Source organism: Parastagonospora nodorum, assembly GCF_000146915.1.
Source record: "Parastagonospora nodorum SN15 chromosome Unknown scaffold_33, whole genome shotgun sequence".
In the NCBI taxonomy this organism is placed as follows: Eukaryota; Fungi; Ascomycota; class Dothideomycetes; order Pleosporales; family Phaeosphaeriaceae; genus Parastagonospora; species Parastagonospora nodorum.
In genome coordinates this window covers 89,753-101,925 of record NW_001884581.1, presented here as the reverse complement: position 1 = coordinate 101,925, position 12,173 = coordinate 89,753, and the positions used below count along the sequence as shown (strand labels likewise).

The window sequence follows — 12,173 nt, the reverse complement described above, 5'->3', positions numbered from 1 at the left end:
ACCCCCTGACAAAGCTGACCCACTCGCTCCGCTCCCGCACCGATAAAGTCACGCCGTTCCCCGCATCGATGCCCCGACTATTCGCGCACACGCGCGCTTCCCAGGCGGACCCGACTTGCTGCAGTGAGAAATCCGACGTGTGCAGGACGAAGTAGCGCTTGTGTTTGCCGTGGCGCGAGGCGGTTAGACTGGCGGGGGTGATCCAGTGTGTGGCGCGGGCGTACAGGCCGTCGGCTAGGGCTTCGTGGAGCAGGCGGCTGGGGATGTATGGCCGGCATTGGAGGAGGAGTTTGTTGCGCAGCAGGGAGATGGGGATGTCGGGGTGAGGCGGGGGGATTTGCGGGGTGTAGGAGAGGAGAGATTTGTTTGGGTTGGTGGGTGTGCGGGTTGTTGTGCGGGTTGCGGGTTTGGAGATGCGGCCTGTGAGGGTGATGGGCTTGCTGAACTGCTCGTGGTGGGATGTGAGGGTTTGCGTTTGCGTGGGTGCCATTGTGTCGTAGTAGTTGTATGGAATCGCTGAAGTGTGGAAACTGGTGTATCGATCCGTCCAGGAAGTCAAATATGTTCAAAAGCAAGAGTCGGTCAAGCGTGGGAAAAGTTTAAAGTGCGGTCAACCACCCATCTTTAACCAGTGCAGCCTCACCCCCTAATCCGGCATAGCACGCCTCAAAACCCATCACTCGGAAAACTGTCGGTCGTGCGCGTGCAGTTTTGTATTCACTAGCTCGCTGACCCCAGGCGGTCAAAGTGGCAAGTGTAGAAAGATAAGCGAGACGCCGATGCTCACCGCACCGCACGACAGAGACTTCGTTACAGAGACTTCATCAGTAGATAATCTTCAAGTCTCACATGATGGACTGTCGAAGTCGGAAAAGGAGAACAAACGTCGTTAGTTCTACAAGGGGTTTTGAGAAAATGGTGAGACGAACCTTATTGTCGCAGCTCCATTTTTGGATTGACAGTTGAAGCGATCTGCGGCTAGACCCTTATGACGTATATCCTAACTGTGGAGATTGTTACATCCACTCTGCATCACAAGTAAGAGCTTTCTATCAAATCATATTGGTATCATTGTTTTGTTGGTATCTAGGAGAGCGTAGGTAAAGAGGGCGAGAAAGGAGGTTGGGTGTAAGATCAGATAGTGTGTCGAGGGAGGGTGATTATGAAACGTGGGAGTGCAGTATAGGGGTAGGGGCGGTGTCGAGAGGTTGTGTGAGATGATGAGAATGACCTCGTTCTTTCTTCCCGTTCTTCTTCGCCAAACCCGCAAATAAGAAAGTGGACACAGATCTGCTTCGACACCAGCGTGTCGCGAGCAAATGTGCAATCCGGATATCATAGCCGTTAGTCATGACACGTGACCCGCTCAATCTGCTGTCGAATCTCTCGAAAAGACCAGATGGAAAGTAAAAATGCCCCTAAACGACCCATGGTATCCATAAGTAAAGAGCAGAAAGGAAAGCAAGCCTATGCTTTTTGTCGGTCATGGAAGGTATCCGACGCGGGCGCGCTTCGCAAAGACATCGATAATGCAGTGGCTCGACTAAGGCGTCATGCGCTTCGAGCGCTCCCATCCGCAGCAACGCAATCTGACGTTCGTAGCAGCTCAGAAGACCTACTCCTGCGCCTGGCTACGTCGCATCTTCTCGGCCTCGAGATTCTCGTACAACAAGTATAGAGCCTTCTCGTTTGCAGTGGCACTACCAGTGATGGTGAACATGCGTTCGCCAGTGTCGTCGTGAGGAGCCTTGGCGATGGAGATGCGGGCACCAGAAGTCTTGCGAATCTCGCTAATCTTGCTGCCGCCGCGACCGATGATGCAGCCAACCATGTCGGAAGGAATGCTAATGTTCTGCGTCTGTAGCTCGACACCATCCTCGTCGTGGGTGGGAGGGGGAGGCCGGCTGGCGGCATCTGAACCAGATCGACGAGAGTACGACGTGGGCGCCGAATCACTGAAGTCGGCTCCGTTGCCAGTGCGGTTGTACGAGCGACCGCCCATTCCTCCTGCAGTGGCGCCACCGTTGGACAGAGGACCAGGCCCAGCTGCCAGGCTGAACCCTTACAGCAGGATTGTAGAGAACGGTGCCGTATCCACGCTCGTGATCGTCGATGAGGCACTTGCCAATCTCCCAAATAGCCTTTTCGATGCTGGATGGGGAGCCTTGTACCTCGACGATGCGCTCGGTCGACTGCGGGAGCATCTCCTTCTGTGCGACCATGCGAACGCCAGATGCGTCCTGAATCTGCTTGATCTTCAGACCCTGGCGTCCGATGATGGTTCCCATCTGGTTGTGCGAGATCAGCAGACGGATGGCTGTCACTGTTAGCTTGCGCTCTGTATTGGGCGCCGTGCGGTTTGCGCCGCAGCGGCGCCTAGGTGGGCAACATACGGTGGGTGCCATCAGTACGGACGACGCCGCCCATGCCCATTGCAGGGGCGCCATCGAGGAGGCCTTTTGCGACCAGACCGTACGCCTTGGAGATGCCAGACAGGCTGCCAGTGACGGAAAGAACGCGGTCGTGAACGCCCTGGACGACCTTGCTGACGCCCGCGCGCACGCCCGTCTCGTCGCGCAGGTCAGCGACGTTCTTGCCCGCCTTGCCAATGATGACGCCGGCTTCCTTGGAGGAAACAATGGCGCGGAGAGTGAGCTGCGAGTCGGCGTACTCTTGCTCGGTGCGCGGGACTACGTCGGCCTCGCCGTCCATGTTGAGGCGATCAAGCTGCTCGGCGACGCGATTGGCGTCCTGGCCGTTGCCGGGCTGTGACTCTTCGGTGGACATGTTGTAGGAATGGCCTGGAGCGGGCTGCAGGTGGTGTCAGTGACGTAACTTTGCGACACGACCAGCCACATTCACTTACGAGTATCGCAGAAGCTGTGAGTTGTGAAAGGACCTGGGTGGCTCTTCGGGGGAGGGCGGGGGTGAAGGCCTCTACTATATCGCGTCACTGTAAGCTATTGTTGACGTGAAGCAGTGTTGCAGTGTCGGATCAGCGACTCACAGGTGGATACGGAAGTGGCGGGGGAGGTGGTCGGTGCGGAAAGATCCGAGAGGTGAGAGAGACAAGGGAGGAGGGCAAGGGGCGGAGACGGAGAGAGAGAATTGGGGAGCGTGGAGGGAGGACAAGGTGTCGGCACAAGTGGAGTGTGTATGCAGACAATGGTGACAAAGTGCAGCAGGTTCAGGGACTGAGCTGGAGCGGAATATTTGGACAGCACGTTAGCGAGGCAGACGAGCCTTGCCGCATTGAATGGAATGCGCTGATGGGGAAAGAGCTACCGTAGATTGCCTCGTGTAGCAGCTGCATCTCTCCGTCACAGTGGTCACGCTGCATCCATTCAAGGCGTCGCGTTTGATCGATTCCACGTCTTGCTCGCGCCCCAACGCGGGAGACTGCCCCGCGAAGCTATGGCCGACAACAGCCTTGCAGCCACTCGGCGTATCGCGACAATGAGCGCAGACAATCGACGGCCCGATTGCAGGCTGAAGCTGGAGTCGATCATGTGGTGCACGCAAATGCTAAATGCTTGTAGCCAATGGCAACTTTCGAGACTGGTGAGTGCACTGCTACAAACAAACTTTGACTGCAACTCGACATCGACCAACACCGCCCGATGCACCACTCCCTTCAAACGCCTCCTGCCACCCAATGCACCTCTCCTTCCTCAAACGCCTCTTCAATGCTCTCACCCGCAGCCACGTGACATCTACTTCTGCGCCTCAAACACAACCTTCTGCACCTTCATCTTGTCGAATATATCGTACCCTTCCACCGCCTGGCTCAACGGCATGATCTTGTCCGCCATGAATCCCAACTTATCCTGATGTCTCTTCAAGCTCTCCAACGCCTCTTCAAACACACTCCGCACAGGACACCTACCCATCTGCACCCTGATGTTCTTTCCATACCCCTCGTTCCCAGTCCACGGGATCTCGCCATTGTGCACGCCCACACTGCTGATCACACCCCAAGGCCTAACAAGCTCATAGCCCATGCGCAATGCAGGGCTCAGACCAACGACTTCAACAATAACATCTGCACCTCGGCCGTTAGTGAGTTCCTTGACACGCGCATCGAGTCCGGCGCGGTCGGTCTGGAAGTTCCAAGGCTCTGCGCCGAGGGACTTTGCAAGCTCGAGGCGCGAGGGCACGGAGTCGACGGCGAGGATGTGTTTTGGACCAATGTCGAGGAGGTTGACGAGGGCGCAGAGAGCGACGGGGCCGCATCCGATCAATACCACGACTGCGTCCTTGGCTTCTTCAGGAGTGGAGTGGCGGAAGCCGTTCTTGGCGGCGAACATGCCTGGGAGGTTTTAGTAATGTGATTTGAACTCATGGTGCGACAATTTGAGTACCAGTAGGGAAGATATCTGCCATCAGAACTAGAGCTTCGTCTTTGATGCCCGGTGGTGCTTTGACGGCTGTCGAGTCCGCAAGGGGGACCCGTACATACTCGGCCTGGCCACCGTCGAGAGGCACACTGCCGAACAGCTGCACCTTCTCGCATCTAGATGAAAACCCACGGGTGCAGTAGAAGCATGCTCCACAAGCGGTTGTGAAGGGCGAAACGACGTGGTCTCCAACTTTCAGATTCTTGACAGCCGATCCGACTTCATGGACGTGGCCGGTGAACTCGTGACCCATGACGAAGTCCGTGTCTGATGGCTGGTGGCCACGGAAAACATGGAGTTCACTAGACATATGTTTAGAATTGATTGGTACATCGAGTGATTTCAGGCGCACCTTCCACATAAAGCGGTCTACGATGCGTTAGCTTCTGAACACAAATGAAGCACGGCTAATGATACCTTGTCAACTTTGACGATAATGTCAGTCTGGTCTTTGATTTTTGGAATTGGGCGGTCTTCAATCACAACCTTGCCCGGGCCTTTGAAGACTACTGCTTTCATTGTAGTTTTGCTCATGCTGTTTGTATCAGTGTAATTAGACCAAGATTGTCTGGTATAGCTCAATGACTAAAAGACTGCTGAAGAAGAGATGTGTGATGAAGTGATGTAGTGGAGGCCAGAAGCTATTTTAGGTCCGATATCTGACGACACGAGCCGATTAACGGAAGAGCTCCATGAAGCTTTGAGGAAGCTTGCCCCGCCGAGGCTCGTGTGGGCGGGGTAGTTAGAGTGTCATCACCACCGGAACCATGTAGGCTGCATGCCGAAATCGTGGCACTTGAGAAGTTCAATAATGATAATTATACAAGATATGCAAACCCTGGCATGGAGTCAGTGTTATCCCGCGTCAGAAGTTGTTGCAGCGACTTCCGCACTTGCGCGGAGTCATCTCGCGCGACCTTTCCATGCCTCAAGCCTAATGACATGGATTTATCAGGCCATATGGAAGCCCGAGATCCTGTGATGTGGCGAGCAGTGGTCGTAAGAGGTGAAGAAACCCTGATCCCAACGTACCGGAGCAGTTCCGAAGCCGACGCCCTGCCTGTACGCCCTACCGTCCCATAAATCGTGAAGGGTGTGCCGACCCTAACCGCGCTGTGTAGATTCCATGATTGCGCCATCAAAATGCATATTCAAATTGTCCATCCCTCGCCCAACATGACGCTGCACTCATGACACGGTGCAGAGCAGCTCACCCTCCAGGATGAACTTGCCCTCCTTGTACTTCTCGCTTGCCTCATAAGCTTTGTCGTACTTCCAGCCAACAGTCTCCTTGCACTGCCTGCAGTGGATGTCGCGCACGATGTGGCGACCGGTCGTCATGTTGCGCTCGTTGGGCTCGGACTCGGTGACGTTGACGACGTTGTCGAATAGATATGCTTTGCCGTGCTGACCGCGGAAGTTCTACTGCTGTCAGTACGCGGACTAGAGAGGTGTAGCGGTAGGATTAGGACGAACCCTGCTGATAATGTCATCGTGGTTTGACAAATGTGTCTTGCAGTTCTTGCATCCATAGATCTTGGACGAGTTCAGGTAGATGTTGTATGAGAGGCCCATTTTTGCTCTGAGAAGCTGATTCAGGACGTGTTTGGTGAAGGTGATGCGATGTTCTGAAGTACTTCACAGAAGGGTGTTGCTGCTGTGGGCGGACGAGGTGCTAAGTGTCGCTGGTCACAAGATGCTGCTGATCAAACGCTGAGATGACGTATCACGTGAAGTGTCGCAAAACGGAGGTTGAATTGCACGTCGTCGCGCAATGTCTACGCTCTCCGGCTAATCCGATACGTTGTCAAGGGAGAGGGGAGCTCAAGCTGGGGATGCGGGAGCCTGGAGAGGACCGTGAGCACGAGCCAACGCGATTGCAGCAATGACGACGAGGGGTACCTGACTAACCGTCCGACCGCATCCCTTCACCGAGGAAAACCAATCTTGAATATATGCCTGCGTTCAAACGTCTTGAACGGCTTGATTGTCTTGAGCCATGTCGGTCGCTGTGCAGCTGACCGTGTAAGCATGAGCCTGCTGACCAAGATTGAGCAACACCATGACAAGCTGGTAAGTCACTCCTTCCGGGATGCATTTCTCCTTGGAGAGGAACATGAAGCGGACTCTCTGAAACATTTATCCGCTCGACGTTGCCAAGTTGCAGCACTGTGATGCAAGGAACGCTGTGATTGGTCAAACACAACTGCGCACTGCCACATGCGGTAATTCATTTGTCGATGTCACCATCAAAATGTCTAACATGCTCAACGTCCAGCCACCACTTTACAGAATGAAGTCCATGGGCAGCGTCTCGACTAATCGCAATGCATGTTCATGGCTATCAGACTGCAGTGGTAAACCTCTTCTGCAGCTAAGCATGCGTTGTCCTGCAGCCGCAAAGAAGGCCGTTTTGGATTGGCACACAAAGAAGAGGCTGGTTGCTAAGAGGAACAGCACACCACAGCAACGCGCAAAGCTGACAACGAGCATTGGCATTGAGCAGGCTGTGCTGTTCTTGCATGTTGTTATTGGCGATCTGTTGACGCTGCAGATCCCAACCTCGGTGATTGAAATTAATGAGTCGGAGAGGATTCAGTTCTCCGAGCGGAGGATTACTCACGTACATATCAGAGCCAATGGATGGTATCAACAGACGTCTGGAGGGGAAACGCAGGCGCCAGAGCGGATTTACTCGAGATATCAGAACCATCTGCACCAATACAGCCATGATAGCCCAGAAGTGCATTTGTGATTGGCGTTTTGGCGACGTCTGACTATCTGCGCCCCAGCCTTCCCCTGCGGGCCTGCACGTCGGCTGCGGCTTGACTCTGTGGCACTTCATTAGCGGGCGTACCCTCGCTCATAGAAGCTTCTAGCAACAATTTTAGGGCAGCTCAACTTTTTGTCTGGTGCCGACCCTCAACCAAAAGTTGCTGCAGCGAACCAAATTCCGTTACACAGTAGGCCGCTATCCTTTGGACTCCGCCTCCATGGTTCTTCCCTCTCTCTTCACCAAATCGTCCAAGAAGTCCAAAAGCCACACGGTCCCTAATCTTGCGCCCCCAAAGCCAGCAAGCAGCAGCAATCCGGGCACCCCTCCCTTGTCGCCCGACAAAACCTCGCACTCGCGGGTGAAGGACAGGGAGCGCACTAGCAGCCGCCGCTCCAGCTCTTACTCGTCGCGCCGCTCGTCCAAGTACGACGACGACTCCCACCCGCTTAATCTCCCGCCCGAGCAGCGGAAACGCTTCTCAGCCATGTCCCAGATGGCCGACCAGCCCTCGCCCCAGCCCATGGACATTGACCGGGACGCCTCGTCGTCGCCCGCGCCTGCACCATCGAGCCCGGCGGCCGCACAGGCCCCAAAGGCCAACGGCGTGAACGGCAACGGCAACGGCAACGCCCACGACGACAGCCGCCCAGCTCCCCCTCCGCACAGATACACCACGAGCCCGCCGCCGCAGGGCACAAACTACGCAGCCACGCCCGAGGCGGCAGCAACCCCGCCCGCCGAAATTCCCACCATCGACGCCGAGGAATACAAGGCTGCCGGCAACAAGTTCTTCAAGATCAAGGACTACCCCGCCGCCATCAAGGAGTACTCGAGAGGTGCGTTGTGCTACTGTCGTGTGTAGGCTGCGTGCACTGCACCACCACGCACAAGGTCGAACCCGGGCTAATGAGAGTGCAGCAATCGAGGCCGACCCCAACAATGCCACCTACTACTCGAACCGCGCGGCCGCCTACATATCCGCAAACCGCTTCTACGAGGCCCTGGAGGACTGCAAGATGGCCGACGAGCTCGACCCCGACAACATGAAGATTCTGCTGCGGTTAGGCCGCGTGTACACGAGCCTGGGACGGCCAGACGAGGCTGTGCACGTCTACAACCAGATCAATGCCACGGCCAAGGACATGCAGCCCGCACTGAGCATGCAGAAGCACCTGCGGACGGCCGAGGAAACTTCACGCAAGGAGAACGGCTCCGGCTCAATGGTCATATACGCCCTGAACGAGGCTGAGAAGGGTCTCGGCATTGGCGTCGACAAGCCGCGGAAATGGCAGCTCATGCGCGGCGAGGCACACTTGAAGATGGGCAACCCGAATGCTCTTGGGGAAGCCCAGAACGTGGTCATGTCTATTCTGCGGAACAACAACCAGGACCCGGACGCGCTCGTGCTCCGCGGCCGCATCCTCTACGCCCAGGGCGAGAACGACAAGGCGCTACAGCACTTTAGGCAGGCGCTGAGCTGCGATCCCGACTTCAAGGCTGCGGTCAAGTACTTGCGGATGGTGCAGAAGCTGGAGCGCATGAAGTCGGAGGGCAATGCTTCCTTCAAGGCAGGCAGGTACCAGGAGGCTGTCAACACTTATACCGAGGCGCTTGCCGTAGACCCCTTGAACAAGAACACAAACTCAAAGATTTTGCAGAACCGAGCACTCTGCAACTCGCGGTTAAAGCAATGGAAGGCCGCGGTTGCCGACTGTGACAAGGCGCTCGAGCTCGACCCCAGCTACACCAAGGCGCGGAAGACCAGGGCGAAGGCCCTGGGAGAGTCTGGCAACTGGGAGGAGGCCGTGCGGGAACTCAAGGCCATGTACGAAGCCAACCCCTCCGAGCCCGGTCTCGCCAAGGAGATCCGGGACGCCGAGCTGGAGCTCAAGAAGAGCAAGCGGAAGGACTACTACAAGATTCTCGGGCTCGAGAAGGACTGCACCGAGACGGAGGTCAAGAAGGCATACCGGAAACTGGCCATTGTCCACCACCCCGACAAGAACCCCGGTGACGAAGACGCGGCAGACCGATTCAAGGAGATCCAAGAAGCACACGAGACATTGAGCGATCCGCAGAAGCGTGCACGGTACGACTCTGGCGAGGATCTTGTCGACCCCTCCGACATGTTTGGCGGAGGTGGCGGCGGCGGCGGCTTCGGTGGTGCTGGCGGCATTGATCCCGAGATCTGTGAGTACCCAAGTACTGCCATTGGAGAAGCCCAAGCTAACGTATATCCTAGTAATGCAAATGTTCGGCGGCGGCATGGGAGGTATGGGCGGCGGCGGCCGAGGCGGTGGAGGAGGCTTCCACTTCGCGAGCGGTGGCGGCGGCAGTCCCTTTGGCGGTATGGGCGGCATGCCCGGCGGCCAACGAAGAGGCCAAGGACCTCCCGGCGGCTTCCCCTTCTAAACTCCAGCCCTCCCATTCGACCACACCCCCATCTTCGTGTCAATACTACAGCAAGGCCTTCTCCTTCACATTTCCACGTACGTACGGCGTTGGGTACAGGTACCGCGCGAGCAAAAACGAGTAGAGTGCTCGCGAGCCTCGCAGAGATATTTAGAGCACGTAGCGTTGATCAGCATTGGAAGGCGTCTTTCATTCTTATTGCTGGGATGATGGCATGTAGAACTATTTTCAACACACTTGCGAAGCCGAAAAGAAGGCGAGCTGATGTAATATATTTTGCATTGATGTATGATTTGGAAGTGCTTGTGATGAACATGTGACAGACATGTGGAGTGGGAAGGGGTTATATATATAAACTTCGCCTTCGCCTTCTTTCGACATTCTTTTATCTTCATTTCTTGGGCTTCCTTTTCGAAAAATTAATGATCAAGGCAGCTGAGAATGAGCACTGTGCCAAAGTCATCATCGAACAGCTTCATGTTTGTTCCCTGTCCGAAAAGATCTGCGCTCAGACACCATGTCTGCGCAGTCGCTCTTCCCATACAAGCACATCGTTCTCCGCCCACATCTCATCCCCGCTATAAATCTCTTCTTTCCCCGAAATCAGCGAAATAGGTACTACGTGAGTGTCCGACTTCAAAACTACAGGACAGATTCTCATGTTTCTTCGTAGCCAAAACTTGTAAACATCCGATAAATGTGTCTGCGTACCTGTCTTCACGTATAAGAGCACATCTTCATCGTCTCCAACACCACCATTATGCCACGCATCTTCTTTCTCTAAAACTTGTCAACGAATCAGTCATGAGCGACGTGACCAGAAACCGCCCCGATCCTGTACCAATATCTGCCTCTTCAAAAGGCCTTTCGGAAGAGCTTTATGGCTGCGGCCTCGCCTTCTTGCAAAAAGCCGCATTTCTTTCTGCACCGGCTTCCTTGTTGGGCATGACCTGTTTCTTTTCTCCAAAGACATGGATGCAGAAGTCTGATGACCCACCTGGCCAAACAAAAACCTAGAGGACGATGCCATGTTTGCTCGTCTCCAAAATGCGGCGAAATTCTCTTTGATGACTGCGCTTTCGCGTTTCTCACCGGGGAATGAAATCACACACACACCCTGCTCCTGCTATGACTTCTGCGACATACCATGCAGCCATCTCTCCAAAAACTATGCATCAAGACTGCCGTGACTGACCTGATCAGAAAAGACTGCAGAAGATAGCATGTCTGCTTCTCTCTAAACGATGGCCAAATTCAGCCGTATACTTATGTCCGCGCTTTCATTGTATAAAAACATGCATTTTTCTCTGCCTTGTCGACGGCATTACTTATCAACTCTCCCATCTTCAAAAGACAAGAGTGGAGTGATATATGAGCGACTCGACTATAAAGACGAGGTTCTGCACCTCATGTGTGCCCTTCTTCGAAAAGTCTATAAACCCAGTTTCATGGCTGCGCCCTCACTTTACCTGTATAAAAGCCCATCTCCTTTTTGCGTTATCAACGTCATCACACCACGGATCTTCTATCTCCAAAAGAAGACAACATTGATTTCATGAGCCCACTCTGAAAAACCATTCCCGATCATTATATGTCTGCTCGTGCGCAAAAGACCTGAGCTTTCAGCCACATGAATGCGTGGGCGTTTCGTTGCATTAAAGCAAGTCCATCTCCTCAATAAAACTGTTACTACAAACACCTCTTTCTTTTCTCCCAAAGTATCGTTGTCGAAGTCGCATGTGCGGCCTGGCTTCTCCTCTTCTTCTTCCAAAAGAGGGAAATTGGACTATATGAGCGCTCTCAGGTAAAAGAAAAGACTAGAAAGCGTACCTATGTCTGCTCCTGACTCAAAAACCCGGGAAGATCACATCATGTTTGCGACTGTGGTAGAAATTTAATCATCTTCTCCTTTTCTGCGTACGCCTAGCTTATTAGAAACGCCCTCTTATTTCCTTTGAAAGACAGGGAAGGATGACTCAAATGATCTCCTTTTCCCAGAAATAACAACAGAAGAGCCTCCATCCATGTCTCCTCCGGTCGAAAAATCTCTAAATCGCGTTGGATGCAATAACAGATCGTCGGAGCATCTCAGATATCTTCCCATTTTTACAATCTCCTTATTCTCGACTCGCAAATAAGCGAGACAAGGACACATGATCTATTCTCATGTTCTGGCGCGGATCAAGCAGAGATATATAGAGCTCTAGCCTGTCTTTGCTGTTCTCTTCTAAATAAGAATACCACACTTTACGCTTCAATCTTTCCAAAATGCAATTCGAGGTCATCGATGTCCGTCTCAAAATCCGTCGCGGCTTCGATAATATTCTTCTGTGCGAGTGAGATGTCGAGAAATCGAGTTGAAGGAATTCTATGGGAGATTGCCAAAAGCAAAAGCGGGAGTTCCTTTGTCGTCTTCCCTGGGCGCGGCTGCACGAGCCAGCGCACCTCTATAAACATGAAAACACTGAGCATATGAGATCGTGCTTGGAGAGCACTGATATGCATTCATGTCATTCTGTCGTTCCACTGGACTGAGTTTAGGCGTTTTGCGAATAGAGAGATAGGTGTATATATACCTGCTTGCTTCC

The 12,173-nt window shown here is 53.9% G+C and overlaps 7 protein-coding genes across 7 annotated transcripts in view; 3 read left to right on the top strand and 4 right to left on the bottom strand.

Moving 5' to 3' along the window:
* Positions 1–490, bottom strand: part of SNOG_14669 (hypothetical protein) — a gene marked incomplete at both ends in the record, with an annotated part of 1,003 nt that extends 513 nt beyond the window's left edge. Inside the window, one exon of the mRNA XM_001804800.1 lies at positions 3–490. Coding sequence (XP_001804852.1) covers positions 3–490 — 488 coding nt within the window. The remainder of the gene's footprint in view (positions 1–2) is intronic.
* A 1,125-nt stretch (positions 491–1,615) lies between these two features.
* Positions 1,616–2,787, bottom strand: SNOG_14668 (hypothetical protein; the record flags this gene model as incomplete). The annotated part of the gene is made up of 3 exons (XM_001804799.1): positions 1,616–2,023; positions 2,067–2,338; positions 2,394–2,787. 3 exons carry the CDS (start codon positions 2,785–2,787, stop codon positions 1,616–1,618), a joined length of 1,074 nt encoding a protein of 357 aa, XP_001804851.1.
* Positions 2,788–3,713: 926 nt separating this feature from the next.
* Positions 3,714–4,916, bottom strand: SNOG_14667 (hypothetical protein; the record flags this gene model as incomplete). The annotated part of the gene is made up of 3 exons (XM_001804798.1): positions 3,714–4,309; positions 4,362–4,671; positions 4,815–4,916. The coding sequence occupies 3 exons, from the start codon at positions 4,914–4,916 to the stop codon at positions 3,714–3,716; spliced, it is 1,008 nt and encodes a 335-aa protein (XP_001804850.1).
* A 669-nt stretch (positions 4,917–5,585) lies between these two features.
* On the bottom strand, positions 5,586–5,972 carry SNOG_14666 (hypothetical protein; the record flags this gene model as incomplete). The annotated part of the gene is made up of 2 exons (XM_001804797.1): positions 5,586–5,819; positions 5,874–5,972. The coding sequence occupies 2 exons, from the start codon at positions 5,970–5,972 to the stop codon at positions 5,586–5,588; spliced, it is 333 nt and encodes a 110-aa protein (XP_001804849.1).
* Positions 5,973–6,428: 456 nt separating this feature from the next.
* SNOG_14665 (hypothetical protein) lies at positions 6,429–7,152 on the top strand (the record flags this gene model as incomplete). The annotated part of the gene is made up of 2 exons (XM_001804796.1): positions 6,429–6,470; positions 6,559–7,152. 2 exons carry the CDS (start codon positions 6,429–6,431, stop codon positions 7,150–7,152), a joined length of 636 nt encoding a protein of 211 aa, XP_001804848.1.
* Positions 7,153–7,390: 238 nt separating this feature from the next.
* Positions 7,391–9,585, top strand: SNOG_14664 (hypothetical protein; the record flags this gene model as incomplete). The annotated part of the gene is made up of 3 exons (XM_001804795.1): positions 7,391–8,027; positions 8,092–9,363; positions 9,416–9,585. 3 exons carry the CDS (start codon positions 7,391–7,393, stop codon positions 9,583–9,585), a joined length of 2,079 nt encoding a protein of 692 aa, XP_001804847.1.
* Positions 9,586–10,102: 517 nt separating this feature from the next.
* SNOG_14663 (hypothetical protein) lies at positions 10,103–10,602 on the top strand (the record flags this gene model as incomplete). Its single annotated transcript, XM_001804794.1, has 2 exons — positions 10,103–10,207; positions 10,234–10,602. The coding sequence occupies 2 exons, from the start codon at positions 10,103–10,105 to the stop codon at positions 10,600–10,602; spliced, it is 474 nt and encodes a 157-aa protein (XP_001804846.1).
* Positions 10,603–12,173: the final 1,571 nt, after the last annotated feature.